Source organism: Pongo pygmaeus, chromosome 13 (genome assembly GCF_028885625.2).
Source record: "Pongo pygmaeus isolate AG05252 chromosome 13, NHGRI_mPonPyg2-v2.0_pri, whole genome shotgun sequence".
NCBI classification, from domain to species: Eukaryota; Metazoa; Chordata; class Mammalia; order Primates; family Hominidae; genus Pongo; species Pongo pygmaeus.
The window spans coordinates 52,162,872-52,189,981 of NC_072386.2; the positions used below are offsets into that span (position 1 = coordinate 52,162,872).

Consider the following 27,110-nt stretch of genomic DNA (forward strand, 5'->3'; position numbering starts at 1 on the left):
TGCTCGAAATCCTTATGATAAACTGAGAAAGATAACTGCTTTCTTTTTCTTTTCTTTTTTTTTTTTGAGACCGAGTCTTGCCCTGTTGCCCAGGCTAGAGGGCAGTAGCATGACCTCGGCTCACTGCAACCTCTGCCTCCCAGGTCCACATGATTCTCCTGCCTCAGCCTCCTGAGTAGCTGAAATTACAGGCACCCGCCACCACTCTCAGCTAATTTTTGTATTTTTAGTAGAGACAGGGTTTCAGCATCTTCGCCAGACTGGTCTTGAACTCCTGACCTCATGATCCACCCGCCTAGGCCTCCCAAAGTGTTGGGATTACAGGTGTGAGCCACTGCACCCGGCCCCTTTACATTTTTTTTATTTTTATTTTTTAAATTTTTTGCAGAGATGGGGTATCACTATATCACTATATCTATTTATCTGTCTCTCTCTCTCTCTCTCTCTATATATATATATATATGCATGTTTTTTTTTTTATGTTTTCGTTTTTGTTTTTTTTTTTGAGACAAAGTCTGGCTCTGTCGCCCAGGCTGGAGTGCAGTGGTGTGATCTTGGCTCACTGCAACCTCCACCTCCTAGGTTCAAGCGATTCTCCTGCCTCAGTCTCCTGAGTAGCTGTGATTACAGGTGCGTGCCACCATGCCCAGATAATTTTTGTATTTTTAGTAGAGATGGGATTTCACCATGTTGGCCAGGCTGGTCTCGAACTTCTGGCTTTAAGTGATTCACCCACCTCGACCTCCCAAAGTTCTAGGATTACAGGCGTGAGCCACCACGCCTGGCCAGGTCTCACTATATTGAAGTAAACTGATGCTTAGAGGTCAACCAATATATTCAGAGTTGTATAACTCATACCTGGTTGAGCTGGGGTTTGAATCTCTGATGCCAGAACCCACACACCACCTACACTCCTATAACACTTCCCTGGAAAAGAGTGAAATTAATTATTATTATTAAATTCTGGGATACATGTGAACCTGCATGTTTGTTACATTGGTATACATGTGCCATGGTGGTTTGCTGAATCTATCAACCTGTCATCCAGGTATTTGTCCTAATGCTCCTCTCCCCTTTCCCCCCACCCCCTCAATAGGCCCTGGTGCGTGATGTTCCCCTCCTTGTGTCCATGTGTTCTCATTGTTCAACTCCTACTTATGAGTGAGAACATGTGGTGTTTGGTTTTCTGTTCCTGTGTTAGTTTGCTGAGGATTATGGTTTCCAGCTTCATCCATGTCCCTGCAAAGGACAATGAACTCATTCTTTTTTTATGGCTGCATAGTATTCCATGCTGTATATGTGCCACCTTTTCTTTATCCAGTCTATCATTGATGGGCATTTGGGTTGGTTCCAAGTTTTTGCTATTGTGAATAGTGCTGCAATAAACATACGTGTGCATGTGTCTTTATAGTAGAATGATTTATCATCCTTTGGGTATATACTCAGTAATGGGATTGCTGGGTCAAATGGTATTTCTGGTTCTAGACCCTTGAGGAATCACCACACTGTCTTCCACAAGGGTTGAACTAATTTACACTCCCACCAACAGTGTAAAAGTGTTCCTATTTCTCTGCACCCTCGCCAGCATCTGTTGTTTCTGAAGTTAATTATTGACCAGCAAAGAGACCACACAGTATAAAAATACCACTTTAAACCCCATATGGTAGGAAATCAGGGCACATTATGGTGTGTAACAAAAAATATAGCTTTGTTGCTCTAATTCCATCCCTTTCAAACTGAACAAGCAGCCTTAACCAAATTACTTAACCTCTCTGTGCCTTTCCTTATCTGTAAAATGGAGTAATTAATAGTGTCTTTTTCAGAGACTTTGGGGATGATTCGTTCCAATAGTATGTGTAAAATGCTTAATGCTTAACAATATTGGGCAATAGCAAGTACTTGATAAATGTTAGGTGTTAAGATAGCATGCTGTAGTATAGAAAATTTCTGAAGCTAAGACACAATGCCTTATGATTTTCTCCCCTGACAGAACCTAGATTTCAGGATACTACAGCTAGATTGCTCTCTCCCTATTTGGTAATCTAAAAGATAGCCCCAATCTAGGAACAAAGATGGGAATATTTTGACAGAAGCCATTATGCCACTGGGTTCCTAACAGAGTTAAACAAAACTACCCAAGCATTCAGCACGCCAATCACATATCTGGGGCATGGGTAGGAGTAGGGGCAGCATAGGTGGGCTTGCTTCCAGGGAAGAACGCCTTGTCTCCTGCCCTGCTCTCTGTGGTGTTAGGAAGTGCTCCTCCTCCAGCAGGAGGCCCAGATCAAGCATCCCTAGGACCCAACCCTGCTGAAAAGTGCATCCAAGTTTGCCTCAAAGGCCTTCAAGTCTTTGGGAGCCAAATGGCATAATAGGATATTAAACTGACTGACTTGCAAGACCCTGAGCAAACCTCTTACCCAAAAGTAGAATATATAAAGAACGTTGAAGAATAACAATTGAGTTTTATTCTTTAAAGGCATTCTCTGATTTACATGAGAATTGAGAAACTGAGATGTATGATTTGTCTGTTAGTCAATTTCACATGCTTTCATTCTCATAAGCCCCAAATTTTGCTCAGTTAAGGAGCTTGCTTTAGGCCCACCTATCTAAGTCTGTTATACTAGCTAATGTGCCCATTTGAATAGTTCAAGGGTCAGCTAATGCTCTGAGCTTCATGGCTCCAGTATAAAGAACAAATTTAACAAAATTAAGCTGTTACTGTAGCTGAGTTACCCTTCTGCTCCACACATATGTAGTGGGATCTTGCAGGATTTCCATAGTGCCAGTTATCAAAGGCCTTGACTACTTAGCATTGCTGTATCACAGATGTGCAAACTGAGGCACTGAAAAGTCAAGTTTAAAGTCATATTGAGGGCCAGAAAAGGAGCCTTAGTTTGGGGCTTTGGCCATTTTAGCTACTTATCTGAAATTGCTGCAGATACAACGTATGAGCATATCAAATATTTTTGACTGTATATAATTGATTTCTAAGGTAAAAAACAAATAAAAAGAAACCAATAATTTTTAAAGGAAAGATGTAGTTTAAAAAAAAACCACCATTAAACATGGTGCCATTACAGGTTAAAACAAATGCTTTGTGACTGAGACCTCAAAAACAGAGCTTGATGACTTTACTCCACAATTTGTGCACTTAGTGTATATTTAAATGCTCTCTTAATTAGAACAACTTCAGATGCTATCAAGATTCCAGTAATCCATAAAACATGTCAATTATGATTTGAGTTTGTGCAAAGCCCTGTCTGTGAGCTCATAGTCTCAATAGCCTCTTCTAGTACCCAGAGGAAGCTGTAGATAAAAAATAACTCTATTGGCAACCCATCTGTTTCTGTAACTGGAAATTTCCACACACCTCTGCTTTTGGAAATCACTTAGAAAACTTGAAGGGAAATAATTCCTTTTGCTTTCAGTCTGGCAGCAAGAAGGAGCCTCAAGGAATTCTGTGGGTCCAGGATCCAGTGGGGTAATTCTGTAAAGTGCAGTAGTGCTTGCTCAGAGCCATAGGCTCCAGAGGTGAGTTCAGATCAGTGAAGGGGCAGGTTTCATGGCCAGGTGTTGGCTAGTCTTGTTGCAGGTTTCAGATTAAAGTGCTGGGTCATCCAAAGGCATTTGAAAAGTGCAAATGGCAAGCTCTGCAGGCCACCGAATTCTTGTTCAGAGTCCAGAAGCTTCTTTAGATGTCATATCAGGTCACCCTGGTTCCCAAGACCACAGGTTCAGATCTGAGGAGAAAAGCCCACAAATAAGAAAAATCATTTTTTATAATTAGAAAATATATAACCTCCCCAAAATTTGAGTGAGGAACTAATTTTTTTAAAAAAGTTCATCTAGCTGGAAGCAGCATGGTTTAAAACTTTTTGTTTAAAACTTCTTTCCACAGTTTTTACCATCGCCCTAGTCCAAGTATTCAGCTTCTCTCCTCAGACCTATTGCAAGAGCTGTTCCTCTTCCATTCTGTGGGCCACACATAGCTCAGTAATATTGGAGCACATTTCAGGGGCCTCTCCTATTCAAAACCTCTTATAGTTCCCTATTGTGTCAGATATTTCTATTAATTCCTGCAGACTCATTATTCACCCTGCTGCGCTCTATTCATGTTCCAGGATGATGACATTGTAGACTGCATCACTGGGCTCCTCCCTCTGTCTTTGACTGGGCTCAGTCTAGGGGAAAAAGAGTGTTGCAGTGGGTTGAGAGTGAGGTTGGGGTATCTATTCCTTAGCAACCTCCCAGACAAGTTGTGGGTTGACTTTGTCCCTCTGTTAAAGGCCACAGGCCCTGCCAGATGGACCTTTCTCATTGCCATTTTTACTAGGGTTCTGGGAACTGCTCCCTCCCCTTTCTCCTTCAGACCTAGGAATAGTCACCTTCCCTGCCTGCTCTTGCATCCTGGCATGCTCAGTATCCCTTGCTGATTTCCCTTAATGCTGCACACACCTTTGTAAATTAAACTTGCTTCAGTTACCTCTTCTAAGCATGCCCTCCATTTCCTGCTAGGATCTAACTGAAGCACTCTTGCTTAGTAAGTAAAATCTAACCTTTGCCTGGAATTAGTGGTTTACAATACATCCCCTAACAGTCTTTCCCCCTTATCTCACACCTGGCTTCCTCTCTGAATGGGGTCATGTGCACTTTCCCACACCTTCCTGCCTCTCTGCCTTTCCTCTTAGTGTCTCCTCTATCTAGAAGAGTTTGCTGTTTCCATTTCTTCCTGATTCAAAAGTCACCTCCTCCATGAAACCTTTCTTCTTCCCTGATTATCCCCAGCTTAAAGTGATATTTGTCCCCATCTCTGAACTTTCATGTATTGTTTGTCCCTCTTATATGAGCCATAGAGAACCATAAAAAATACACAGACTTTTCACACCATTAAAAATTTATGGGCACAGGTGAGTGAAGCTGTTAGTGACTCCTCTTGCTAATAGCATTCTCCTCCCTCCCTGAGACAACTGTGCTGCCTGAAGAAAGAAAGTGTGAAGTTGCCTGACATGGGTTGGGTATTTCTGAGGATTGATGGTAAGGTGGGCTTCAGGACATAGGGATAATTTGAGAGCTACATGATTTTCCAAATATGTTCCAAGAAGCAAAAGGTATCTTAGAGCAGTGGTCCCCAATCTTTTTGGCACCAGGGACTGGTTTCGTGGCAGACAATTTGTCCATGGATTGGGTGTGGGAGTGGGGGTGGGCTATAGTTTTGGGATGAACCTGTTCCACCTCAGATCATCAGACATTAGATTTTCATAAGGAGCACACAACCTAGATCCCTTGTATGTGCAGTTCACAATAGGGTTCACGCTCCTATGAGAATCTAATGCTGCTGCTGATCTCACAGGAGGTAGAGCTCAGGTAGTAGTGCCTGCTCGTCTGCCACTCACCTCCTGCTGTGTGGCTCAGTTCCTAACAGGCCACTGGTACCGGTCTGTGGCCCAAAGGTTGGGGACCCCTGCCTTAGAGGCCTTTGTAGGGACAAATATGATGTGGACAAATAGCCTATATGATAGGGTGATTATATCCTCCACTCTAATTTCACCACTATTTTAATTTGCTTGACATGTAGGAGTTCTGTCTAATATTTCCTTTGCAAAAGGTTTATAGTGGCAAAAGAAAAAGAAATTGGAAACCACTGAAATGGGAAAGGGGAAAGGAAACATACCCATGTGGAATGCTGACGCTGTGGTCAGTTCTCAGGTGGAAGTTCTTAGAAGGAAGTCAGGATACTCATGAAAACAAACAAAACAAAACAAAAAACATAAAGACTGGACCAAAAGTATATAGAAAGCTGTCTTCTTTTTGTTTTAACCCAAATTATGTGAATGAGAACTGTTTCTTGAGTACCTTATCTGTAATACTTAATTGTAAGAATCTTGGATGACTGATAAATTCATCCTTCTAGTTCCCACATGGCCTAACTGACAGGGTCTTGCAAATAGCAAAAACTTAATACAGGTTTGTGAGTGGGTGAATGAATGAATAAATGAATGAGTAGCACTATGCTGGGAATCATGACTTTTTTGGTCTGCTACTGTTTCACTCAAGGAAGTCACTTAATATCTCTTAGCCCCCAATGTCATAATCTGTGAAATGAGGTAGCTAGGATACATGGTCTGTAAACTTTAACCAAGGCTTGATGACTGTAATAACTATTTTGTAAAGGATAGATGATATATATCTATGGTATCATAATCCACTCCTAAAGTTTTACTGTTTATCTGCTTGTCTGTGTAAGAGGGAGAATAGCTAGGCCCAAATAGCAGCACAGGTAAAGTTAGATACAAGAACAACTTCCACAAATGGAAAGGGCAGTGTGTCACAGACAAGGACTCAGTGGGTCTGAGTTCTAGCTCCATTTCTAACAGTAAGTTATGAGATGACCTTATGCAGGTCACTTCAGCTCTTACATCCTTAGAGTGTATCCATCACATTTAGCTGTTCTAGGAGTCTTTGAAAGGCGACTAAGACATTGGTAGGTGTCCTTTAAAGAAGGTATAGCATTGCCCTTCCTAAAGTTGATAAGGACTGATGAAGAGTCCTATATAATGTATTTGACTACTGGGATCTAGAGAGGTGAGTGGGGATTATTGAAATGGCTTCAGAAAGTATTCTTCTTCTTCTTAAAAGTAATACATCAGGGCACTCAAAAATGTAGTGAAGTACAACAAAAATTCAGAAAACATAAAAGTAAAAAGCAATACTTGATTCCATAATCCAAAAACGATTATAGGCATTTTCATATTTTTACTTCTATTTTTCTGGAGGAGGGGAATATGGTGAGTCTATAAATAACATTTTTAATAGGACATGAATGATATGTAAGTTTATTTTTATTTTGCAATTTTTCTATTTTTTTATTATGTAGAAAGTATTTCCCCACATTATTATTCCTCAGAAATAGAAGTTTAAATGGCAACGTAGGGTCTGTTTATTATAGGTTCTGGTTTTTTCCATGTTGTATTAGAGTAAACTAGATAATGCTGTAGGAACAAACAACTCCAAAATCTCAATATAAAAAACAAAAGCTTATTCTTGTTCATGTTCCATGTACATTGAGGGTCAACAGGGGACTCTGTCAGTTTTAGTTACTCAGAGACTGAGACTGTTGGAGCAATTACTACCTAGAATGTTACTGGTTACCATGCCAGATGGATAAAGAAAATATGGCAAAGCATATGCCAACCCTTACATCTTCTACCCAGAAATAACACGCATCACTTATGCTTACATTTAATTGACCAGAGTGAGTTACATGACCACACTTAACTACAAATTAATTACAGAGAAGTGCAATTCTATCATGTGCACAAAGGCAAGAGATCCAGGAAATGGTGAAACAGCACTAATACTGAACTCTACTAGGCATTTTCACAAGTCAGGTCTTGCTTCAGTTGCTGGTTAGTGAAGCAAAACCAGCAAGCCCTATGCTTCTTAAGTTGGAGGGGAAAATATTCATTTGAATAAAAGTCTTGTAAGAAGTACATGCAAGGGACATGTCCAGGCCAAGTCCCAAGACTCCATCTCCCAAGATGCCGAGTCACAATATGAGAGTGCGGGATGGCTCCTGGGCAGCCTAGAGCTGTACACTCTCCTCATAATGGATGGTTTTGGGGTGAGATAGAACTGGGATGGCAGAGAATGGGTGTGGAAATGTCAAAGCCCTGAGCTCTCTGGGCCTGAGCAATATTAAAATCTTAATCATGGTAATTTCTAGGCAATGGATTCTAAATTATTTTTGTTTTCTTTATACTTTTTTATTTTTTATTTTTATACTCATAAAAAAATCAGTAATTTAAAAAATGTTCTGAAACTTGTTATTGTTGTAGGTTATTCTTTTTTTGAGTTGATAGACTCAACTAAAATTAAACAAAATTTATTTTAATATTGTTTTTTAGTATTGAGTCAAATTTGGTCAAAATCAGACACCTTTTAAATTTATTATATAATAAACTATAAGAAACATTGATAAACGGACAGAAAGACAAATATCAAATACCATATAGTTGCATTAACACTAATATCCCACTTTATTATATTGACCAGGTGGACCTAAAATATAGACACATAGAAGCAGCCAGAAAATAATGCTGTAATCATGTGCTTAAGAGTGGTATAGATTGTGTGTACAATGCAGAGGAAAAATAAAAAGGTACGAGTTGGGGGAGAGAGTCTTACAGATTAAGCAAGAGAGTGTAGTGTATGTAGGCTGGGCACAGTGGCTTACACCTGGAATCCCAGCACTTTGGGAGGCCAAGGCAGGAGGATTGCTTGAGCCCAGGAGTTTGAGACCATCCTGGGCAACACAGTGAGACCCAAGTTCTACAAAAAATAAAAATAAAAAATCCAGGTACGGTGGCATGCACCTGTAGTCCCAGCTACTCGGGAGGCTGAGGTGGGAAGATCACTTGAGTCCAAAAGTTGAGGCTGCAGTGAGCCACGGTCACAGTCATACCACTGCACTCCAACCTGGGTGATAGAGCAAGACCCTGTCTCTAAAAAAAAGTTAAATTAAATTTTAAAAAAGCAGAGTGTAGTGTATGGGTGTGGATTCTGGACTTGGATACGTGGATTGCTGAATCAATTTATTGGCCCTTATATTATTAGCCATATACCTTGGGCAAGTTAGTTAACCTCTTCATGTTTTTCTTTCTCACCTATAAAATGGGAAGCAGGGAGTAAGTACTTCAGAGGGCTACTGTGAGGATTAAATGAGCTAGTCTAAACACACTTCTAATGTCTTAGAACAGAAGTCTGGTGTTATAATAATAAAGTTAATCATTACTGTATCTTAAAGTAGACCATGCCAAAAGTTGGGATTTGGACAAGTAAGAAGGAATGGGGAGGACATTCAAAAGAATAACCAACATGAGCAAAGGCACAGAAGCTCATGGCAGTGGTGTTGGTGGAGCAGCTCGACTTGAGGAAAAGTTTTGTTGAGGAGTGGTAGATGAGTTGGCTTAGTGAAATGTGGCTAGTTGTCAAAAGGCCTGAAAAACTCTGGGAAGGATTTGATACGATCTATAGAGACAAGAGATGACATGATGATGATGAAAACAGTGTTTGAGGGGATTAGATCTGGCCGTGGTATGCTGGTGCCTCTTTAAGGGACCTTTCCAAAGCTATCTAGAAGTATTTAAATTCCTCATTAGGTATTGGCAAAGAAAATAAGATATTAGATAAGTCAAACCTACCTCAAGCAGTCTCTTCATTGTACCAAGGCATCATTTCCAAAACTTTGGTTTGATTTTGTTAAGTCATTTTGGCTACAGGGTACCCCCACTCCCCAACTAGATTTACTCAGATATTCATTGCTATTGCATCCAAATACTTAGAGTGGTAGATTCTGATATCACAGATGTCCTTTTGTTGCTGAAAGTTTGAGAGGCAGTGAGCTGAGAAAAAAATCCTTCTGAACTAAACAAAAACCCCAAACTGGTAGTCTGCATGCAATCTAGGTTGGCATGTTCATGCATGACAGAACCCTGGCCTCTTGGACAACTCCAATGACCAGATAGTAGTTGGTTACTTACTTCTGTTCATAAAGGCTCAGGCAGGAATGACAAATTGACTTACTTCAGCCAAATATATGGCCAAGACTGCCCCCCTCATCTCTTGGTGCCTGTGATGATTAATTTTATGTGTCATCTTGGCTATGGTGCCCAGTTGCTTAGTCAAATGCTAGTCTATATGTTGCTGTGAAAGTATTTTGTAGACGTAATTATCATTTGCTATCAGTTAACTTGAAGTAAAGCTGATTATCTCCCATGATGTAGATTGGCTTCATTCAGTCAGTTGAGGGCCTTAAGAGCAAAAAACTGAGGTTTCCCAGAAAAGACGGAATTCTGCTTCAAGACTGTAACGTAGAAATCCTGACTGGGTTTCCAGACTGCTGGCCTGCCCTACACATTTCAAACTTGCTAGCTCCCACAATCATGTGCTGCTTCCCCTGAGTCTAAGCTTTTCATCCAACCAGGCTTAATGATTTTAGCAACCCACTCCTTCTGACCCCTAGATCATATCCTTCCTTCTCCACAGATTCCAGCTCCAAACCTGTCAACCTCATGAAGAGACTTGTGTTTTTCCCATATTACTCTTGACTCAGAGCCCACAGCAATATAATTCTTAATCATTGTTTGTTGCAAAAACATCCATTGTCAATTGCATCGCAGTTGAATATCTTCTCTTTGCTGTTCGATTTTAACTGTGTTACTAACTATGGGAGACCAGAGGTCCAGTGCAGTATCATCTAGGAGTGCTTAGGAATATAGACCGAGCAAAAGATGGCATGATTGTTCTGGGTCTAAGAACAAGGCTTCGCTGAAATGCTACCAAACAGGAAGATTCTATAAGCTGGAACTATTCAGTTGCCTTCCATGAATTAACAGAACAGTGGTTACTTTAAAATTCAAGCTGAGAGAGAAAAGAAAGTAAGAAAGAAAAGCAAAAATCATGCTTACTCACAGCACTGTTCACTTCCCTCTTTGTTGTGGTTACAGGTCTTTTTGTTGTGTCTGAAAAAGAAAAATTCCAGAAATGGAATAAGATTAATGAGAAAACTGTTTGGCTTATAGATTAAAATATGGCATGATAAAAAGTAAATCTAAATAAATCCACATAGTGAAGCCCAAATGTTCACTGTGGCCTGGGACTTCAGGATGGCAATGCATAAAGCAAAATCTGGCCCCTAGGCAAAGAGTGTGAACAAAGAAGACTCACACTTTCCATTCCTCTGTCTACTCCTGGCCCTCAGGCACTTAAAGACTGAGGGACTAATTTGGGTATTCAATCCAGGAAATGTCTGGCTGCAGAATTAGCTCTCCCTTTTCTGCTTTAGTCTTGACTGCCACTTCTGCCTGCCTTCCCTGGTCCAGGTCAGAAGGTCTGATCAATTAATTTGCACTAAGGTATAAGTGACTGATACTGGCTCAAAGTAACTCAAGTTACTGGTTCAGAAGCACAAGTTCACATAATGGGATGCTGCTCACCAGTAAGTTTCCTTGGTTTCACATCTTTCTTTTAATTTTTTTTATATCAATAGGTTTAGGGGTACAAGTAGTTTTTGGTTACATGGATGAATTGTATACTGGTGAAGTCTGAGATTGTAGCGCACCTGTCACCCAAGTAGTGTACATTGCACTCAATATGCAGCTTTTTTATTCCTCACTGCCACTCCTACTCTCTCCTTCTGAGTCTCCCATGCCCATTATACCACTCTGTATGCCTTTGCATACCCATAGCTTAGCTCCCACTTACAAGTGAGAATATATGGTATTTGGTTTTCCATTCCTGAGTTACTTCACTTGGAATAATGACCTGCAGCTCCATCCAAGTTGTTGCAAAACACATTATCTCATTCTTTTTCATGGCTGAGTAGTATTCCATGGTGTATATATACCACATTTTCTTTATCCACTTATTCGTCAATGGGATCTTAGGTTGGTTTCATATCTTTGCAATCATGAATAGGTTTTCACTTTTTTCTTAACCTCTGATTTCACGTATTCCCTCCCACTCTGATTCTCTTTTAGGATTTAATGCCCAACTCCTGCCATTGCCTGGGTTCCTGAAATCAGTCCATTCCTAATTCTGCTTTTGCCGTATATACAAGGTTTTTAGTAATTCCCTCATGACTATCCTAAGCTTGGCCTGGAATTTGGAGGTCTCTATTCAGCACTGTAGTCTCTTTCATGAGGGTTTGCATTTGAAAGGAGCCCAATGGTTAACCCATAGGAATTGCTCTTGAATGTTAGCTTCAGTGGGTACCTCGTTAATGCCTGAGGGTAGTGCTGCCATTCTCTGTGGGCCACAGGTAACCATAAACCAGCATATTTGGTCTTTAAACCTCTGTAAAATTCTGGCTCAATCTTCTAGGGCTGTGCCACTCAGAGTCTGGTTCACGGGCTGGTGCTGGTAGGTGAACTGTTACCAGCCTATGATGGTAACTGTTCCTTCACAAGGGAGTTTAAGAAACACTGTTCTGAAGATCTGAAGACCTGTTCTAAAGATCTAGATTCTGTAGCTGGTGACTCCTACGGGATTCTAACTTGACTTTGCCATTGGCTCAGCAAGTCAATGTATAAGTCACTCAATTATTTTGGATTGAAACTTACTTTCTCCTTCCGTTGCTCGAAGATAATAATATTGACTGAATCAATTTGTATTAAGCACTTTTGCAACAAATAGGCCACAAGTTTTGGAGTCAAACAGACCTGTATTCAAATCCCAGCTGTATAACTTTGGGAAGTCATATAACTTTTCTGAGCCTCACTTTCTTAACTCCAGCATAAAGACACTTCTCCTTGCCACAAGCAATTTTTGTGAAATTAAGTGAGAAGTTTGTAAAGGGTCTAGCACAGTGGTTTTTAGTAGAACTTTCTGCAATGATGGAAATGTTGTGTATCTGTACTGTCCAATACAGGAGCAATTATCTGTACATGGCTATTGAGCACTTACAGTGTGTGAATACTTAAGATGTGACTGATGAATTGAATTTTTGTTTAACTTAAAAATAGCCATGTCTATTATATTGGACAGAGCAGATCTATCATACTCACCTGCATATAGTAGGTTCAATGTTTAAAATTTCATTGAACATTTATTATATGCCAGGTAATTTTTTAGACACTGGGCATATATTGGTGAATCAGAGAAACACAGTTACTGTATCCTTGAAACATAAAGACTAGCAGATGAAGCAGAATTCAACATTATTTTGCAACAGAAGTTGCCAGCTTCTTCTCTAGAGCCCAGAAGGTCACCCCGGAGCCCTGAACTGTTGAATGGTTCCTCGTAGGGGAAAACAGTAAGCAGGACCTTTTATGGACCAATGATGGCTGCCCTCCTGATACACTTTAGTACACAGAACTAGTCACTGAGGTATAGGTGGGTAAATCTGTTCAGGAGCTAAGGAGCCATCTGGAAGGAAAGGGATCAAGACTGCTGCTTCTTTACTTAACTTTGCAATGGACTAAGAAATTCAGGATACCAATGGCCCTAAGAGGAACTGAAGAGAAGGAAGGTAGGACTGGTGTCCCAGGCTCAACATGAGGGCCTAGAAGGGGGAAGAGGCTGGCTGTGCGCAGCTGTGGCTAAGGCAGGGATCTCCTCCTACCTCATCAACCCATAGGGGTCTTGCTTTGGGACCAATGACAGAGCATGTGGTGGGAAACCATAAGAACTGTAATCTTGTAGCACTGTGGTCTGTGTGGGGATCGGAACCAGCAAGGTTACCTTTGCACAGTGGATGGAGACATCTGGAAGGACCAGAGATTCTGCATGGCAGGAGTAGACAGCAACTGCTCAAAACCAGGGCCCTCTGGAGGACTAACCTAGCTGCCTAGCACTGGCCCTGTGGGCTAAGTAAGCTTTCTGGCAGTTTGTGGGAGGTGGAGAAGTACATGCTATAAGAGGGAGACATTGAACTTCTTGCTAAGATGGGCATGTGGGTACTTGAGGAATTAATTGGAAAATTAAAAGGGATGCAATTTAATTGGTAGCCCAAGCTATTAAAACAGATCCTAGACATGCGATTGTGTGCTGAGTATACTGAAAGAAGAAGTAGGTGCTATGGAAACATATAATAAGGGGATTTAATGTAATGGGTGTGGTGCGTGGGGGTAGAATTAGGAAAGACTTGATGAAGTATAAGCTTAGCTGAGATTTAAAAGATGACTCCAACTCAGGTGGACAACAAGAAGGAAGTATTTTAAGAAGAGACAATATTGTATGAGAAAACTCGGAATTGAAAGACTGCCATACCTCTGAGGACTAGAAAATCCTGTATGGTTAGAGCTTAGACAATGAAGGTGATGGTGATGCAGTTAAAGCTGGAGACATGAGTCAAACCATCCTGGGCTTGTTGGAACTTCATCCAGAGCAATAAGAAGCCATGGAGAAGGTCTGAACAGAGGACATATGGTAGATTTATGATTTTTAAAAGCCTATTATAGCAAAAAGTGAGAACAGATCAAGTTGGAGGTAGCAGGAGTGAATACAGGGAAACCAGGTAGGAAGATTTCTCTGTAGTCCAAGTTGAACCACACTAGCGGCAGTGAAGTTCGGCCAATAAGCTGTAAAATGTTCCTTCTCTTGCTGCTTCCCCTTTTACAGATAGAAAGACCATCTCAAAGAAGATAGGAAATTTGTACAAGATCAGAGAGCCAATAAATGGCAGCACCAGGTCCTAGCCTAGCCTTCTGACCCTGGTTTAAAGCTCTGTCTGCATTACCAGCAGTTCTCAACCCTTTTCCATGGCACACAAGTTTGTGTGCATGGCAGACACATGTAAGAAAGCAGATCTGAATGCAAGTGAGTTGGAGACAAGGGTTATATAGACAACCATGATTTCTCTCTGGTTCATTAAAAATATAAAAGAAATTGTTTGCACATTTATTCTCTTAATTTTTATTTGTAAGAAAAGTCTCCTAATCACAGTTAGAACTTGAGCTTTACCTCCCAGCTCGGAGCTACTGATATCCTCACTCACTCTTAAGATTGGGGTGAAGGATGAGGAGAGGATTTATTTCCACTCTATCTTTGAGTGTGACTCCATTCCATTCTCCCAAAGACAGCTGGAACGGAACACTCAGCTGCTCATTTCTGAAGTTATTAAGGACTCCTCAGGCCCCAGGCCTTGAACCCTAGTATAAGACTGTTTTCAAGAGGTATGGGTGTGGGAGGTAAAAGAAGAATGGCAGAAGATAAGACAACTGAGGTGCATCTGACACAACTCTCTGAAGTGGTTCTGTTTAAAAGTCGAAGTTCTGTTGGGCATACCTCCTCCTTTACCATGAAGCTCCCTTACCTGCCACATTTATTTTTCTTTCTATCTTTCTTCTTCTCCATCTCCTGTTTTCTCTTTCTCCCTCACTCCCCTCGCCATCTTCTTCCCTCCCTCTGTCTTTTTCTTTTGGCAAGAATTCCTTGCATTCTACAGTTAGAAATATTGTGGTCAGCACCCAAGTGAATGCATACACACATAGGGCAATGGACAAATAGAACATGACAATATTTTATGGCAGATGAAAATATAGAAGTTATGAGTATAAATGTAAGATAACGACCACTTAAAATTCCGCTAGTCCTCAGATAGTGCTGCTGCAAACTCCTACCGAATTATTTCCACGTCATTTCCTTTTCTATAGATGAGGCCACGTATAGATCTTTGGAGAAGTTCATTGAGTGTAGACAAGGGAGCCATTTAGGAAAGCACCAGCTAGGCCTGCATACATCCTGGGGGTTTTGTGGGCAGGCTCCACCCAGGAAACCAAAGACAGACACATGAACAATGAAGCAATGAAATCAGGGCTCAAAGGCTTCAGCATGCTCTGTCCCAGCTGGTACAACAGAACAGGAGTGTGTTGGTGAAAATACAACAGGCTAAGGAGAAATTCAAAGGGAGCTGCTGAAAGATGTTAACACACCACCAACCAGCTGTTTCCTTATCCCCAAATGGCCTCACAAAGCTTTCTCCTTTCCTTACCCAACTGTGGGGTTGAGATTCCTGGGAGAGGGGGTGGGTTTAACCCAGCTCATATCCAGACTGGGGAAAAGAGGGGTGAAAATGGAAGGAATCCTCAGAAAGGATCCTGGCAACCTCCCACCAGCAAAATCTGAGCACGTAGCTATCTGCATTGCCAAAATAACATCACTCTCATGAGGCTGATGAAACCTCTTGGCTCAAAGAATAAGACAAACTCTTTCAGATGTAAGAACAAAATGTTCCCTTTAAAAAACTCAGTGTAAGAAATTCAGCTCACTGACGATGAGAGCCATTTTCTTCTGGGGAAAAATAATCATCAAGACAAGCTCAAAGTGGTTCGTAAGCTCTGAGTGGGTTTAGCATGAAACCAGGAAGCCTTAGGCCTGCAGTGCAAGGCAGTGGCTCATGCTGCAGACACCCAGTGCATTTGGTTACTATGAATAAAACTCACTCACCTTTTGAAGAATACAGCTTTTGACAGAGTTGTTTTCTTAGGGCTATCACTGTGGCTATGAAAATGAAAGCAATGATGCAGGAGGGGATGAAAATATGAAGCAGCCAAGTTGGACGGGTCCTGGATTCCATCTGACCTGGGCGAAGGAAAAGCACCAGAATCCTGTTACATGGCAGCTAAGAGGTAGACCAACAGGCTGGCCACATGAGTGGGTGACAGCCAACATGGCTAGCTCTGTGGAGCATTTACTCCATGCCAGGCCCTATTCTAAGTGCTCTGCACCTATCAGCTCATCCACTCCTCACAACCACTCTGTGAAGTTGGCTCTGCTATGATCCCCATTTCACTGGTGAAGAAAGTGAGGCACAGAGAGACTAGGAAGCTTTCCCTAAGTTACACTGTAAGTGACCCAGCTAAGATACAGTCTGGTTCCAGATTCTGTGCTTTTTACCACTCTCTCATATTATTTTTTTCCATCCATCCATCAATCCATCCATCTATCATCTAATCATCTTTCTTTCTTTTTTCTCTTTTTCCTCCCTATCCCCCTTCTCCTCCTCATCCTCTCTCTCTTCCCAGTGGCAAAGTCTCTCAGCCAGAAAATGTCTTTCCCCCACTGACAAGTACTCACAGTGCTTAGAATCTATACCATTAGTTGTTAAATTTCAAGGATTAACAGGATCCTTTTGGAAAAAATAGAATATCCTAGGTAGTGTTAATATACTAAACCCAGTCACTCATGCCTTAGTGTGAATTATTACAATTGGCCCTTTGCCTTGTTTCAGTTTTTCAACGTCCTAGCACTGAGGAGAGGGTGAGTTTAATAGAGGGGTGGATCAGAAGAATAATTCTGGAGGCTGGGGAAAGCCTTGTAAAGTCCTCTGCTGTGTGCAGATTAGAACAAGGGCTCCAGACTGACAAAATGCAGGGCTGGAGGAGTGTTCACCTACAGGGAGATGAAAGGGTACCCAAGTTAATTTGTGCCCTATTCAAAAGCTTGAATTTTACCTCTGGAGTCATTCACATGGAATAAACATGACAGGCTGGTACAGGAAAAACTGGACAAAACTGCTCAGGAGGAAGGGCTCAGTCCTCCCAACTTCCCAGCCCTCAAACCCCACTACCTCCAGCACAGTGCTATCTGAGAACCACAGATTGTTTTACTGGAGAAGAGATTAGACATTATTTAGTCTGAGCCCCTCATTTTAGAGTTGAGGAAGTAAGTCTCAGAGTTGCTAAATAATCTATCTGAGGTCATCACTGCTAAGTAAAAGTCAGTGCCAGGATTGCAAACCCAGATCTATCTGACCCAAAGCTCAGCCCCCACAGATATTTGTCTCCATCCAAAAGAGTGTGATTAACATTAAGGAAGAAAAGATAAGGAGCCTTGCTCATCCAAACATTGGATAGCCCATATTGATTATAATCTGCTTCTTAATTTCTAGTAAGTGCTTAGTAAGTACTTTGTGAGTCAAGGAGATCTGGGCCTCTCACTGTCCCCACAACAGGAGAGGTCCCTACCTCAGTGTCTTTATGCAAACCCTCGTCCTGTGCAGGTTCCCTCATAGTCTCTTCCACATACAGAAGCCCTACTCATCCCTGAAGACTCCGAAGTTGAACATCCAGTAGGAAATCAGTCTGCTTAGACTGTATTTGGAGGGCAAAGCCCTTATCTAAACTACCTCTGAGTCCTCTCTAGATAGAGCCAAGCAACAGCTACATGAAAAGTATCAATATGGAATTGTTGCACTGAATTGAGTGTCTCTTTTCTAGTCCACCTAGCCTGATCCTCCTAGTCATTTGTTACCTTGTGGTATACTGCTGGTTAATCCATTCTTTCTTTCAACTTTAGTATTAAGGAATTAGCTGGACACATGGCTTCTCAGAGACTATGTTTCCAAGCCTCCCCTGTAGTTAAGTGGGCCCAGCCATGTAATCTAAGTTCAGGCTAAGAGAGTGAGTTTTCAAGGTCTTGGCCTTAAAACGCTGAATGTGTCTTCCACCACTCATTTACTTTCTGAAGGTTGAAACATGGGTTTGGCACTGACTGAGCTTTGACAATTTTATAGGGACAGCATCCTGGAGAATGGCAGAGCAACAGATGAAAATAATCTGGATCACTGAATGACTCTATGGAACATAGCTACTTAGCTGCTCTGAACCACCTGAGTGTTACATGGAAAGAAATATACTTCTGTCTTGCTTCTCTCTGTATTTTGAGGTCTCTTCATTATGGTAGCTTAGCCTGTATCCTAATACTTATTCCTCTAAGTTGTTTTAAAATTCTTGCGTACTCTTTTGTTGTTTATTTTATTTATTTATTTATTTATTTGAGAAGGAGTTTCACTCCTGTTGCCGAGGCTGGAGTGCAGTGGCATGATCTTGGCTTACTGCAACCTCCGCCTCCTGGGTTCAAGTGATTCTCCTGCCTCAGCCTCTTGAGTAGCTGGGATTACAGGCACCTGCCACCACGCCTGGCTAATTTTTTGTATTTTTAGTAGAGATGGGGTTTCACCATGTTAGCCAGGCTGATTTTGAACTCCTGGCCTTAAGCAATCCACCCATCTCAGCCTCCCAAAATGCTAGGATTACAGGCATGAGCCACCGCGCCTGGCCAATAATGGCATACTCTTAGCAATGATATAATGATGCAATGGCAAAAAATATTTGCCTTATCCTTGCCACAACTTCATGAACTCACAAGTAAGGCATGCAACTTGCTAGAGATACCATATTTTTTTTTTACTGTTTGCACACTTTCTGAGTACTAAGCACTTTACAAGCACATTTCATTTAATCCTCATGATAACCCTATAAGCTATCTACCACTACTCACCCTCATGCTACACATGAGAGACTGAGTGCTAGAGTGGCTAAGTAGGATATTTAGGTTCTCAAAGCTAATAGAGAGTTTGAAATTTAAGCCTGTCTAACATCAGAGCCTATGCTGTCAACCACTGCCTGGAATCACCTCTAGGTCTCCTGGGAAGGATTCTCTTTTCTGCCAGGCCTACAAGGGTCCTTTTATATTTATTTTTTGTGCTGTAGTCCCATTCCATTTCCTAATGAAAATACAAAAACTGGCTGAGCAGAAGAACCCCTATTTCAAAAGGAAAATGATCTGTTGCTCCCTAACTTGTGCTTGAAATTTGGAATGTTCAGTCATCCATTCTAGTGTCACTGGAGTACCCTCCACCCACCATACTCTTCATTTCTGTGTTCGTTTTATACATTGACTTCCGGAGAAGCTTGTGGGTCACAGCAGTCCACAGCTCAATTTATGAGAATGAGTAGAAAGGGAACAGTCATAAGACAACTTAAAAATGCCCTTGAGAAATAGAAGCAAGGAACTCAGAGGCAGATGTGTGACTTTTGTTATTTTGTTGCTGGTATTTGTGCCACAAGCTAGAATATCATTTGGCCGCTCTGACCTGACTGTCCACACAGTCTGGTAGCTGGCATGATGGGACTGCGATTATCTAAGATGTAATCTCCAACCCAATCAACACAACATTTGTTGAGCACTTATTATGAACACAGGACTCTGCTTTTGCCTTAGTGTGGAATAAAGAAGACTCGTGTGAACAATGAAAATACATGGAAAATAAAATAGCAATTAAAAAGGCAAACAAATGGTCCAGGTAGTAGGTCTCAAAATGTGGGATGAGGGAAAGACCCCCTTGTGCCCTGGAGTGACTGAGCTGCCCCAGAGAGAGGGTGGGCTTGGAGTTAGTAGAGAGGGAAATAATGATATTTATGTGGAAAAACCTGAGCAAAGAAGGCATGGAGGTAGAAAAGGTGCAGCCAAGTTCAGAGAGCATGTGGTGAGGAAGGGATGGTTAATGAAGCAGAGGATCCATTTCAGTGAACAGTAGGACAAATACAAAGCTGGGAAGGATGGGTAAAACCAGGTTGAGAATTTCTAACTGCACAAAGATTTCTCCATCTCCCTGATGGCTGTATTTATGAGTGATACCCTAGGAGATCCTGAGCTCTGATGAAGACCCCACAGGTCTCTCCCATGGTTGTTAACTATTTAGTCAGTCATGTTGGCTCCCATGGAGACAGTGGGGTGGCCATTTTACTCCACTGTTAACTTCTCACAGCATAAAGGCTTCCAGAGCAATGGTCAGTGTGCCCTTTCACATCTCTACCATGCAGAATAGAACACTGACATAATCAGTGGTGTAAAGTTATTTCTCAATTCATCTCATACAGGCCCATATTTCCCTGGAGAGGTTCTTATATAAGAAGCGTCTTTCTAGAAAACTACAATTCATCCAAAATACTGGCTTACACTTAAACAGGCAGGAAATTCCACATAACGAACGACAGTTGAATAAACAATTCCAGGGAAAAAAAGTTCTTGTGGGATTGCTCATGTTTAATCCTCTTTAGAGGCTTTAGCTTTAGTATGAATTAGTTAGAGTTCATCTTTCATGAGGTGAGAAGTCTGTGGTCTCAACCATGATGTAAAGAGAGGTAGAGAATGTTGAAGACCAACTTGCCTAATTCATTTTTTTACCTGAAGTTGGTCCTAAAATTGATGGATTTCTAGTTTCTTTCTTTCCCCTCCCTACCTCCTCTCCCCTCCTCTCCTCTCCCCTTTCCTTTTCTTTTTTGGAGACAGAGTCTCACTCTGTTGCCCAGGCTGGAGTGGAGTACAATGGGCACAATTGTAGCTCACTGTAACCTCAATCTACTGGGCTCAAGTGATGCTCCTGCCTTGGCCTCCCAAAGTGCTGGGATTACAGACAAGAACCACCCTGCCCAGCCTCTAATGTTTTGATTTCAGTTAAGGTCCTTAGCATGACTCCTCTCTTCCCTTCTAAACTAATAATTTAGTTAGAAGGAAGTTGGGCTAATTTTAGTGTTGGCATTGGGTAGTAAATTGTGGATAGGTAGGGAAGTGGGAAGAGGGGAGCGATGACAGTGCATCTAGCTGCTTCTGAAAACTGTATCAGGGAAGAATTTTTTCCAGAAGAAAATACCAGGAAAGTAATGATGAGATGGGTATTTAGTCACTGCAAAGTTCTTAGAGTCTGGTCTGTGGATCAGTGTCACTCCATGAAAAAATTAATTTTAATTTGGCATAAAGCATCAGATATCTCTGATGCCTCAACTCATACCATGTCTGCCTCACCCCAACTGTACTTGATGGTGGTAGTTCTGTGCAAGGTCTAACTTCCTCCTGACAACCTCCTCAAGCATGTTCTACGTCTGTACCAGGGCTATCCCAATGCTGCAGGTTGTCCCCTCTCACCATTACTTCTAATGACTCACTTATAGAAGTTCACTCAACCCCACACATTTAGCCTCTGCTGGATCAAAGGTCTGGCTTCCTACGGGGAGTTCTATCAGGGGATACTGTGCTTGTTCTACTGCATCTAAAGCTGTGCTACTGGCCTGGCCACCTTGAGCTCTTCATATTGGCAGACCAGTGGGCAAAGAAAAAAATTACCATACTGGTGGAGTAATCAATCTTGATTATCATGAAAATCTTGAACACTGCTACATAATGGAGACAAGGAAGAGGATGTCTGGAACTCAGGGGTCCACTGATTCACTGGTTCTTTTTACTTCCATATCCAGTGATAATGAACATATATTTGCAACAACCCCAGTCTGTTAAGGGCATGCTGATCAAAAGCTCAGATCTCTTAGGGTCGTAAGTCTGGGTCATCCTATCAGGCAAAGAAACCATTCCATCTGGGGTGTTAGGTGAGGGAAATCTGGAATGTATGGTGGATGAGTGAGACAACAAATATCAACTGTGGCTTGGGATCAACAGCAGCAGCAGGAACTACAGCTTGTTCCACAAACTGGTGTATATTAAATCTTCTGCAGATTGTGGCTGCCTCCCAGCTGGAAGGCTCAGTGGCAGAGCTGACTTAATATAGGGCATGAGTGGATTTGAACAGTACAATTGGGGACTGTGTAGTCCTGCCTTATTTCCTCTCAGCCTCACCTTTCACTTCAGCCAGCTGGGGTAGAATTCTGGGTGGGCTTACACTCACTTCAAGGTCAGTAATTCATCTCAAATTGGATACTTTTCTTTCTGCCCTGCAACTTTTCTGATGCTACGGATGCTGGGGAAAGCTCACTCAGCCCACGTGCTTGTCTAGCCCAGCAGCAGAATGGAGTTCATATTCCTGTCAACCAATGGGCATGAAGCAGATGAACAAGTCCTTCCACCTGAAATTCTTTGTTTGAGTAGACATCTTAGGAGGCTATCTACATGCTGGTCCTCGAATATTTGAATTTCTGTTGCCCACACAACAACTTTGATAATATACTCTTATATTACCCTCTCTTAGACTCCTACATCTCTTGCTTCTGCCCTCTGGGGTTGCCAATTAAATACCTGCATGCCACACAAGTCCTTATCATAGGCTCTGTCTTACCAGCTAAGACAAAGGGCAAAATGTGAAATACAATGACAATATAGTGAATTTTCTATAAAGCCAAATTGAATCAGTACTAGGGACTGTCCTTTAGTCTGAGAGTATATCTCTTCTCAGTAGAGTAGATAAAATGATGGCTCTCCCCAAAGATGTCCATATTCTAATCCCTGGAACATGTGAATATGTCACCTTACATGGCAAAAGGAATTTTGAAGATGGACCTTGAGATGGGAAGATCACCCCAAATAACCAGGGGGATGGAGTACCTAATGCAATCACAAGGGTCCTTAAGAGATGGCAAAGAGAAGCAAGCTAGTTAGAGAAAGAGATGTGGCTGATCACAGTGGCTCACGCCTGTAATCCTAGCAATTTGGGAGGCCGAGGTGGGCGGATCACCTGAGGTCAGGAGTTTGAGACCAGCCTGGCCAACATGGTGAAACCCCATCTCTACTAAAAATACAAAAATTAGCCAGGTGTGGTGGCATGTGCCTGTAATCCCAGCTACTCAGGAGGCTGAGACAGGAGAATTGCTTGAACTTGGGAGGTGGAGGTTGCAGTGAGCCAGGATCATGCCACTGCATTCCGGCCTGGGTGGCAGAATAAGACTCCATCTCAAAAAAAAAAAAAAAAAAGAGAGAGAGAGAGAGAGAGATGTGGTGACAGAAGCAGAAGGCTGAATGATAGGGTTGCTGCCTCTGAAGATAGAGGGAGGGGCCATGAGGCAATGAATGCAGGTGGCCTCTAGCAGCTGGAAAAGACAGGAAAGTGGAATCTTCCCTTAGGGCCTCTGCAATCCTGCCGACACCTTGATTTGAGCCCAGTGAAACTCAAGTCTGGCTTTCTGACCTCCATAAGTATCAGATAATAAATCTATGTTGTCTTAAACTGTGAAGCTTGTGGTAATTTGATATAAGAGCATTAGGAAACATATGCACTCGGTGATGAAATTACCTGTCTCTTACAAAATGATTGTGATACTAGGTGTTGGTTGTCCTTACTGGGCAGAGAAAAGTTGTTATTCTCCCAAGATTGTTTGAAATTCTGCTGTATGAAGTTCAAAAGTATGGGATCCCTTCCAAAAATATCCACATAGTAAAGGCTCTGAAGAATTTTGTTAGAGACCACATTTCTTGGAAAAACCCATAACCAGCTGACTGGCAGCAAGTACAGCAAAGGAATATTCATCCTGCTGGCTCATGACACTGTGCATGAATCACAATGATTAGCTATTGCACTAGATATTTTCTGTTTCCTCTCCAGATCTATTCTGTGCATGTCAACATTGCTCTGAACCGTGAGAAGTTGACTTTTATGGAATACAACAGTGGACCCTTGTATTCTCTGACTTCTAGCTGGGTTCAGCCAATGGGAGGTGCTATCAGGAGATTGGAGGGTGGGAGGAGAATGAGTTGGGGTATTCATTCATCCAGTCTCCACCCTTTAGAGTTGCTGCATGTGGCAGCCTCCCTATTCTGTGGCTACAGCTCCTGGGAAGTGGGGCTTTCCCTACAGCTCCCTTCTGATTCCAGTAACTTCTCCAACAGTGGTAATTGCTCTCCCAACATTGAAGCCCCAGTGTTCTGCACTATCCTTTGTAGTTTCTCCAAATGGTGATCACACCTTTGTAAATAGTCCCTTTATTACACTCTCCTCAAATCACTCGAGTATGCCATCTGTTTCTTGTCTGAACCCTAACTGATAGACCTAGGAAGTGGGGGAAGCTCTTACTTTGAAGGTCAATGCTGGCCAAAGTAAGTTCCCTCACGTGAGTATTCCAGAACACACAGCTGAAGTTTCTGCCAGGGTGTGGCTTTAGGCGCAGAACACTGGTGACCTGGTAGAGGCCTTCAGGGGTCCTGGAGTGGCTGGTGTTGGCAGGAATGCTGACATTTGGCCAGGATACTTCTGCCAGAGGATAACCTGTAGCCTGGCAGGTGAGCTCTACCTCATCTGTTTCTGGAACCTTTAGGATGTGAGTGTTTATTTTCCTGTAGGAAGCTGGACAATAGAGAAGAAAAAGAAATAAGACTTTATTTTCTGATTCCTATAGAGCTTGGTACTTAATGCCATGTGAAATGAATAAAATTATCACTATCGATATTAAGTAATAATGGTTATCATTTGTAAACACATTCTATATCCCTGATATCATGCTATTTTCCACATACATTGAATTATTAATTCTTACAATGCAATAAAGATGGCATTGTTGATATTCCCAATTCTTGTGGACGGTTACTGAAGATAGAGAAGTTGAGTATTTTGTTCATAGTCATAGAGCTTATAACTGGTAGGACCAGTATTTGAACATTGGAATTCTGATTCCAGACCTCAACAGTGGTCTAAGCTACCACAATTTGTGGCTTCTTTCTTACAGTGCTATAAATTATTTCACAATTGGAGGCCAGAAAGAGGATGGAAAAATAAAAATCACGAGATTACTCACTATCTCACTTTATTTGGTACTTTTTCCAAACATCTTCAGTCAAAAATTTACTTTTTACTTCCTCCTTTCCTGTTTTCTTTGAGATTAAGAAGAGAAAAAAAAATAAAGACCTAGATAATGTCTATACATAGTAAAGAGTTGGGCATATTTATTCTGCACTTCTCCCTAACACATGCAGATACATACACACAAACACACACAGTTCATGCACACACGTGCTTCTTTGCAGTATATGCTGAGTGAATTAATCAGATATGGCTCCCTGCTCCAAGAAAGCTGAGATCTAAGTATAGTCATGTTGGAAAATACTATAGAGGTCCTTAAAAAACTAAAAATAGAATTACCACATGATCCAGCAGTCCTACTGGGTATATATCCAAAGGAATTGAAATTAGTATGTTGAAGAGGTATCTGTATTCCTTTATTCATTTCAGCATGATTCACAATAACCAAGATGTGGAACCAAACTAAATGTCCATCAACAGAGAATGAATAAAGAAAATGTGGTATATATACACAATGGAATACTATACAGCCCTTAGAAAGAAGTAAAATCTGTCATTCATTACAACATGGATGGAACTGAAGGGTGTTATGCTAAGTTAAATAAGCCAGGCACAAAAAGACAGATAATGTATGATCTCATTTATTTGTGAAATCTAAAAAACTAGATCCCATAGAAACAGAGTAGAAAGGTGGTTATCAGAGGCTGGGGATGGGGAAGATGTTGCTCAGTCTCAGAGTAGAGGAAATATTTTAGTGATCTATTGCCATGTGTGATGACCACAGTTAATAATAATGTATTCTGTACTCAAATTTGCTAAAAGCATGAATTTTTTACATTCTCTGTTTTGAGATTAAGAAGAGAAAAAAAATAAAGACCACAGAAAAAACTTGGTGATATGATATGCTAACTAGTTTGATTTATTCTTTTTTTTTTTTTTTTTGAGACAGAGTTTCACTCATCACCCAGGCTGGAGTGCAACAGCATGATCTTGGCTCGCTGCAACCTCCACCTCCCAGGTTCAAGCAATTCTCCTGCCTCAGCCTCCTGAGTAGCTGGGATTACAAGCACCCGCCACTGTGCCCGGCTAATTTTTTCTATTTTTAGTAGAGATGGGGTTTCACCATGTTGGTCAGCCTGGTTTCGAACTCCTGACCTCAGGTGATCCACCTGCCTCGGCCTCCCAAAGTGCTGGGATTACAGGCATGAGCCACTGTGCCCGGCTTGATTGACTCTTTCTATAATCTATACATAGATCAAAACATCATATTGTACCCCATAAATATACATTATTGCCAGTTAAAAATAAATTTTAAAATTAAAACATTATAACCTTATAAAAACTTTAAAAATAAATAAAATAGGCATGATATTCCAAGAGACTAGAAGACACAAGAACAAACCTTCCAGTGGTCTTAGATAATAGCTAAAAATAAACAAATATCAATACCATATGCAGTTACCAGGCAGTGTGGAAAGTCACCTGTTGATATTTGGTGAGAGGAAGAGGGAATGAGCACTGGTTTCCATTCGGTAGGAAATATTCTTTTAAGAAATTAAATTTCAATACAATTTTTGAAGTAAGGGTAGTCTTGAAGTAAAGGCAGAGGTGTGATACAATTTTTTCTCCTAAATTGTTAGAAGTATAAGTAGGTACAAACTTTGTGAAAAGCAATTTCACATTAAAATAATGGTAACAACCATGTGAAAACCATCTGATGTGTATGATTTACTTATTGTTTTCTATGTGTTGAGCTTTGTGCCATATCCTTTTACATCCTATGGAAGAGAAGGAATGTTCGTGCCCTTCTTCACAATTTTTGCCCCTCTGTTCCCCTCCTGTGTTGTGGGGTCTCAATGTTAAGAGTTGACAATTTGATTCATTATAGCAAACAACACCCACTAGATCTGGGTTCACTAGAGAGCAGGGTCACTGCACAATGAAACATCCACCAGAACCTGCGTGCACTTTGGCTCTCCCTTGAAATTCTTGTCTCCATGTGGTCAGCACACCCAGCTGGGCCTCCTGGTATGTCCCAAAAAGTGCTGACATCTTTCCCCTTAATGTATAAATATACATAATACATATAATACATTATGTCATTTAAATGATATGCAGACCCTATGAGGTAGGTAAAATTCATATTACTATTTTGTAATGCATTCTTAATTGGAATCACCATAAGAGGATGTGTCTCTGTGTAATTGCAGATGTCTAGGGATGGTGCAACATAAGCAGGTGGAGGAATATGCTCTGGGGTTCTTAGGAGCGCCCAGCACTAGTAGAAGATAAGGCAATTCAGGCACTG

General features: G+C 41.4%; 2 protein-coding genes across 10 annotated transcripts in view; one reads left to right on the forward strand and one right to left on the reverse strand.

The window, feature by feature from the left end:
• PLGRKT (plasminogen receptor with a C-terminal lysine) overlaps positions 1-27,110 on the forward strand; it is a 280,885-nt gene that overhangs the window by 57,185 nt on the left and 196,590 nt on the right. The window lies entirely within an intron of this gene.
• The window catches only part of PDCD1LG2 (programmed cell death 1 ligand 2), an 88,004-nt gene continuing 63,339 nt past the window's right edge, over positions 2,446-27,110 (reverse strand). For 2 of the 6 annotated variants that reach the window (XM_063649547.1, XM_054500847.2), the window contains exons 4-7: positions 24,080-24,349; positions 15,949-16,083; positions 10,474-10,523; positions 2,446-3,743 (exon numbers count right to left, since the gene is read on the reverse strand). In XM_063649547.1, coding sequence (XP_063505617.1) covers positions 3,738-3,743; positions 10,474-10,523; positions 15,949-16,083; positions 24,080-24,349 — 461 coding nt within the window. In that variant the 3' untranslated portion in view covers positions 2,446-3,737. Of the gene's footprint in view, positions 3,744-5,674; positions 5,739-10,469; positions 10,524-15,948; positions 16,084-24,079; positions 24,350-27,110 lie in introns of all 6 variants that reach the window. The other 4 variants (XM_063649546.1, XM_054500845.2, XR_008504535.2 and 1 more) reach the window with 3 other exon arrangements.